The 7,323-nt window shown below is 33.6% G+C and overlaps 1 protein-coding gene across 1 annotated transcript; it reads right to left on the reverse strand.

Annotated features, from left to right (window-relative positions):
* Nucleotides 1–687: 687 nt before the first annotated feature.
* On the reverse strand, nucleotides 688–7,046 carry LOC145608208 (putative pectinesterase/pectinesterase inhibitor 61). The gene is made up of 4 exons (XM_081663822.1): nucleotides 6,290–7,046; nucleotides 4,600–5,039; nucleotides 2,182–2,321; nucleotides 688–1,480 (listed from the first exon to the last, which is right to left on the reverse strand). The coding sequence occupies exons 1-4, from the start codon at nucleotides 6,854–6,856 to the stop codon at nucleotides 783–785; spliced, it is 1,845 nt and encodes a 614-aa protein (XP_081519948.1). The 5' UTR covers nucleotides 6,857–7,046; the 3' UTR covers nucleotides 688–782.
* Between the last annotated feature and the right edge of the window lie 277 nt (nucleotides 7,047–7,323).

Here is a 7,323-nt window from a genome sequence, read left to right on the forward strand (position 1 = left end):
GCGTAGGGTGACTCATGGGGTCATATAAGGTGGTTTGAAACCATACACCTATAAAAATGTCTATAAAGTACCAAGAATGACTTTATTTTAAAGTTCATGAAATATAATGATGTCATATAGGTATAAGGAAAATTTAACAAGAATAATCTCAACTGCGCCTTATTCGCTCAAAATAATCCCAAGTTTGGATCCGCCACTGTAAATCACTAAATCAGTACGTAGTAAGTTTCTACTTCTGAGTATCATATCATGACATGCCCTTGCTTGAGACTCCATGTTACTTCGTCCTGAAAGTTATTTTTGTCACATCAAGATGTACCTAGTCGGCTTGTAGCCTTGTACCATGCCCGATTGGGGTGAAGTTGTCTTGGTTGTTCAGTTCTAGTGTCACTTGCATGTGTGGAAAAACAATTCATGTGGATTCTTCTTTTCCAATAATGGCTACAAAAATGTAAAAACAGTAGGAACTTATTATTGATTACAATTGCCTAAAGAATTATATGGATACTAATTACAATGACTCAATGAGGGATAAATAAATGGTACTAAAAAAACCACTCCAAATGTACCATTTCTTCTTTATTTGGAATGTTAATTAAAGGCCTACCATATATGCATTTTTATCTATACGCCATAAGCCCATATAGCTTAGCACACTATAGCACATTTTTTCCACACAATTGCACAAAAATTCTAACATGCTTAATTATACTATTGTAGTCGATTGTAGCCCACGACTATGGTTTGCACAATTACATATTGTTAAACTAATTCCATCATTATTAAGCTGATAATCCTGATTGGTATGAAACACCTGTTGAAGTAATCCAATCTTGGCCAAATATAAATTGAGACACTGTAAATTTCTCTGCCTCTACTCTAGCCATATTCACATGCAAACCCGGCCATTTGGCCCGTTGTGACGTGTCGGCCCGTGGTCCAACATTGCCATACTCACCATAATATAACTTGTCTAATGGAGATGTTGCATTCCACTCTAACCATCCTCTAGGATCAATGTGATCACCCAAGTAAGATTCCATGTACACAACTCTAGCAAATATTTTCCATGGACGGCCCAAATACGTTGGGTAGCTAGACTTGGCTGCCTCGAGGTCCGTGGTTGCTCGGGCTTGGCAAGCTTGTATCGACATGCCCGTATTTTGATTTGGGTCCTTACGGTTTTGGGCTGTAATTGTGACCTTTTGTTGGGGCATGGGTTTACGAGCCCACATGGTGCAATTTTGGAACACAACAGCCGCGTTACCAAAAATAAAATCTACTGTCCCGTATATGTCACACTCCCTGTAGAATTGTCGTTGTGAGTGTACATAGAGTGTATCTTGGTATCCTTTTATCTCACAACGGTAGACCACAGCATGGTCTGCGCCTACACGAAGGGCTACGGCTTGGTGGTTACCTGGGCCGGCCTCATTTACAAATGTAATATCCCGAACTACAAAGCCAGTGCCGGTTGCAGCTACAAAAGAAAATTCACAATAAGAGAACATTAATTGACTATTAAGAGTGATGGAGGTAAAGGGTTAAAACCAACAATATTGATCTATATTACGAAGTACTATGTATTATTGTAGATGTCGTATAAGTAAATACTATGTATTGTTGATACTCCGTATTATTTTTACTCTAAAATAATAATAAAATTACTATGTAGTGGTAAAGGTTGGAGAGATGTCATTTTCAGCTTTTGAAGTGAGTGACCAATTAGAAAGCAGAGGAATTTTTGTCATTTGTAAATTTTGTATTATTGGGTAAATTTTAGTGGGTTAACAAGGCCCACAAGACTAAAAGGTTAAAGTACATAGACAGAAATCAAATTTGAGGCCCAATAATGCATGACCCGGTCTTTTTTGGGTACAACACTTTGTTGATCTTAGCGTAAAGGCTGAAATTGAATTGTTTGTTAGTTACACAATTATTTTGTGAACCAGTTCATTTTCCAAACCAAAATATCTTCCCATTTGCTTGATAATTGCAATATTTTTATTTCACGCTAGTTTATACATAATTTTAATATTTCAGTTTAATAAAAAAATTTCAGTTCAGCAAATATAAAGTGAAGTGAACTGGACATAAAACTAATTTAATAAGATCTTACATGACTATAATACTATATTTTTTTTTGTTGAAAACAAACCACCATATAGAAAAGTAGCTTACCAAATGCAGCAGTGTGGAAAGTGGTAATCTGATCACGTCCCACACTCCTTTGGCCAGAAATCACAGTCCGACCCTTGCCTTCACCTAAAAACCACAAGTTTGTTTTTTTTCGTCCCACTTTCAAATTTTCCTCTGCATATCTAAAACAATATACACTTTATTTAAATTATGTAAGAAATTCATATACTTTATACCTAAATGTCCATACTTTTGATTCAAGATGTATTTCCGTTTTAAATACTAATGAACCCACTCAAATTTAGACCTAAGTTAATTAATAACAAAAAGTACGTGTGCTTGTATCTGTTTACTTTGAATGTTAACTTGTATTTAATCAAAGCATTTTAAAAATTACAAACCACTTTAAACGAAATACATGATTAATATGAAAAAGAAATTTATAAAATGGAGATATCATTTTCATAAAGTTGTAAATGCTTTATATAACTAGATATGCCATACATTGGCCAATTCATATCACATTCTACTTTGACAGTGTCAACTTTCCATGGGTTGGAAACATTAACCTCGAGTCATATCTCATGAATTAAAATCATTAGTCATTTTCTTGTTAAATCAAGCCTATAACATCATATAATTAGTACAAGTAGATACTTTATAAGAAACAAAAGCTGGCACTTAAAGAAAGTAAGAAACAGTAGAAAAGCAAAACTACCGACACTAATTCAAAGCATTTGTCATTTTCATTTTTTTTTTTATAAAAAAAAAATTATATATAAAAGGCCATTTTCCTAATTTATTTATTATCACATCCATTTTTGTAAGCCAATTTCTTATTCTTGCAAAAACTAACGAGGTATTGGCCTAGTGTACACATGTACACAATAAATCACGGGTTCAAATCTTCTACTCCCATATATAATTAGGGTGCTGATATTGCCAAGGCAAAAAAAACCATTTCCAAGGCAACGTATCTACCCGCTACCCGTAATATTTGAGAATCAAAAAATGTCAAACTTATTAATTCAATAATATACTTTGTAATATTTTATTGCCTATAATTTTAGTAGCTAAATATTCCAATTAAAATCTTTCCAACTTCAACTGCTAATTATTCTCATCAAAATCTACAATTAATTAAATTATTCATCACCATACACTCACTAAATTTAACATTTTATTGGGAGAAACACCATTATCAAAGTTTTACAGGTATTAGCTACCTCTAAACTTGTTTATTAATTAATTTTATTTATTTATTAAGTGCGTAATTAATTTGTAAATGACTATTAGTATAAGTGTTTTCATGTCAACATTATACGTATAAATGTTCATGTTCTACTCTTATTATAAAATTTTCTATTGAAACAAAAAAAAAAAAAAAAAAAAAAAGCATTATGTTTGTATATTAACGTGGGATACTTCATTCTTCAAACTCTAATTAAAATCTGATTGTTGGGCATTCGATTTTAAGGATTGGTAGACAAAGATTTTCTAAATATTGCATCTTAATTATCTATATATTTCTTTGACAAATTATTGCTAATCATAGGCAATAAAATATTACAAAATATATTAATGAATTAATATGTTTGACATATTTAGATTCTCAAATATTACGGGCAGCGGGTAGATAATTTGCCTTGGAAATGGTTTTTTTTGCCTTGGCAATATCAGCACCCTATAATTATAAAGCTGTTATGACTATTTATTTGCATCTAAAAATAGGTCATATATATAAATATGTTGATTGGAATAATTTATTTTAAATGTACATTCAAAAGGTATGTATACTCTATTCTTAAAAAAAAAAAAATGTATGTATACTCATAAAACTATCATATTTTCTTGGAGTGCGACTTTTTTTCTTCTACATTAATTAGCAACTATGATTGATAAGTACACGATCATTTGACTTCAGTATGAAAATTGACAACAATAATCAAATCTAATTATATTAGCTACTTTTTACTTCTTTATGTGAATTGAAGGTTGTATATATTTTGTAAGGACATTATTTCTCAATCACATTTATTGATGAAGAAGCTTAATTGTGCAACTAATTGGTGTATAACAATCTCTAAAGATTTTGTTTCATAATCTTGTCAATAGATCATCAATACAATCATTCACTAATTATATTATTGTTTCTTAATCTTACCAATACAATAATCATTTATTGATTCAAAATAGCTTCCTCGTTTCTTAATCTCTAAAATTAGTAACTAGAGAAGTGACTGATAAGACAGATTATATCATTAATCTTTTATTAGTGTAAATACTTACATAAATATAGCCAGCATGCAATAATAACAACGCATAACACACTATTAATTCTTTTCAATTAACGCATATAGGGTTTAAACGTGCACAACCTTATCATGCAATAAGAATATACGAAGTAAAATAAGGAGCATAAAAAGAAAAATATGTCCAATACATAGCAAGAAAACTTACGTTCCAGCCTTGATAAGGATAATAATACGACGTGCACTATTTTCGGGTGCTTTTTTGATAGCCTCAGTAATAGTCTTTACAGTACCCGACCCATCTTGAGCCACAATTATATCCGCTTGTACGCTTTGGGTCGGGGTACCCAAAAGCTCTCGTTCGGACCTTGTCATCCATTTAGGAAATCCGGAATCATTATCCAGGTAGGTCTTGGGTTCGAATCCTAACAATCTCCGATTTTGTATAGGAGTGCCTGAAAAATCATCCATATTATGACTAGCCGCATATATAGCTAGACTATTGCTGACTAGCTCGGATAAATCTTGGAGCCTTTGGACCATTTGATTCTTGATGGTCCCACCCACATTGTTAAATCCTTCCGTACACGTGTCGTGATTTGTCATGGCCCCACTTAACCATGTCACCACATCTTGCTGGGACCCTCCCTGCGATTCAAAAATGTGAATAATTTTAGTAAGTTACTCATATACTCCGTACTATTTTTGCCACAAAAATTAGTTGAACATGAATTATTGAGTGTGTTGTATTAAATTGAGCTTAGATTAGAACTTTTTGTGTTTTAATTTAGTTGCTACACAGTGAACACACTCCTTCGACACACATTTTAAAGAAGATATTAAACAAGGTAAACGGATAAATTAATTTACAAAATTTTACCACTTATAAATAGAAAGGAATAAGTTGCTACAGTTTAAATTTCATAGCTTAATTCATTCGTTTACCTAGTTTAATTACCTCCTCAAAAAGCGTGATAAATGGTGTGTTGCAAGTATAAAAAAACAGAGGAAGTATATCACAGTGTCACATTGGCGCCAAGCCGCCAATACATTTCCTCATTAAGTCATTAGCATCAATAAGTTTATTAGTGTTAAAAATGGTACAAGCTATTCATAATATAATACCAACGAATGTTATTAGAAATGACTTAAGTATTACCAAAACTTATTTGTCTATATTCATTTCAATATTTATCTATTCAACTGATTATCTTACTTAACCATATTATGTTAGTTTTTGTTACTTTTGTATACCAACAAGTCAATAGTGCAATAATTTTGGAATTATTTAACTTGGTCAGCTTTTATAAGAAGGTGAGTATAAGAGATAGTGAAAACAAGTGAGATAATTCCAACCGAATTATTGCATCCTATTATCTCCAGCAACTAACTGTTGCTGCTACTCATAACCTCCACTACTTTTCTTCTTTTCTCCAATGTAGACAAAAAGAGAGAATCCTTTTAATGAATTACTCCCATATATTTTAATCAACAAATTATTGAATAGCATTTTCGCTTTTAAAAAATACTTCTGTTTACAGTATGTTATTTTGTTTGTATTAATTTTAAGTGTGTTATCAAAACGTGTACTTTTATTACAACTTACACAAATACATTGTACATATACTAGTTATACCATTACATTATAATTTTAAGTTTTAACACATTTCGTATCTATTTTCAAAGTATAATGATTTTTGACATGCAAATAAAAATTACACGTAGAATAAGGATTATGATCAATGTTTTTCACCATTACACGTGTATCTCAACAACATTAATACTTCTACCGCAATGGACCGACCCCCTCATTAATATGAACAACAATGTCGTTAGTAATACTGTTAATAATAATCTTATACTATTACTATAATTAGCAACACTGTACTAAAACTCACCTGAACTTTACCACCATTACTATCACTACCACTTTCCGCTTCCACCGACGACGTCGTTTGAGAGACATACATCAACGACCGTCCGAGGAGGTCAACGGAATCATCCAACAGCTCTAAACAATCCTCGTACGCCGACCTCGTCCACGTGTCCATCTCCCAGTTCCTTATCTCTGTTGACTCCCCTAGTGCCACCCCAAACTTTTGTAACGTCATGTTAACGGAAATGTGGGCTACCTGGAGCGGGTCCTTAGCAAACACTGCTCCAGGGAACTTTGCCAGTGTTGACTGGCAAAGTTCCGGGAACCGGGTCATCCCACAGGCTTTCCGGATTACCCTAGTGGTACCAGGGCCTGGGGATGACCCTGACCCTGCAGGGGTCCTCCTCATGTACTTCATCGCCACTGGGATTCCACAAGCAGTGGCGATTATGAGGAAGGCCCCTGCAAGTAGGAGTAGGATTTGGCATGTTCGGGTTTTGGAAGGGGGTTTCATGGTGGTGGTGGTGGGTTCGAGTTCGGTGATTCGGGCGGACGGGGTGGGGATTAGACGGCCGTAGTTTTGGCTCATTTTGGGGTGGTGTAGGATAATGAGTTTGGAGTTTAAAGAGGGATAGAAGGGGGGATAAATAGGGGTTTTGGGGAGGTGGGTGTAAAGTCTTGTCTAAGGGAGAGTGTTAACTAACTAGCTGTTTTCTACTAGGAGTAGAAATGGAAAGTTTGAGGATGGCTTTTTAGCGGTGTTTATTAGGTGTATTTGAAAGTATACATCCTCATGAACTATTGGAATATAAATTTGGAATGAATATTTATGATTGTGTCTTTTTAGTTTTTAGTAGTTGATTTGGCTTTGTATGAGGTACGTGCAAATGTGCAATGAAATGTGTGTACGCTATGTGCTTAAGAGTGAGATTTCTGTTAAACACGCCGACATATAAGGTGCATGAATATTATATTAACGAGTTGAGCCATGAACCACATATGCTGCGTTAAGGGTGTGTTGAATCGAATTTTATATTAATGGAAATTGAACTGAGA

This window comes from Chenopodium album, chromosome 23, assembly GCF_948465745.1.
Source record: "Chenopodium album chromosome 23, dcCheAlbu1.1, whole genome shotgun sequence".
In the NCBI taxonomy this organism is placed as follows: Eukaryota; Viridiplantae; Streptophyta; class Magnoliopsida; order Caryophyllales; family Amaranthaceae; genus Chenopodium; species Chenopodium album.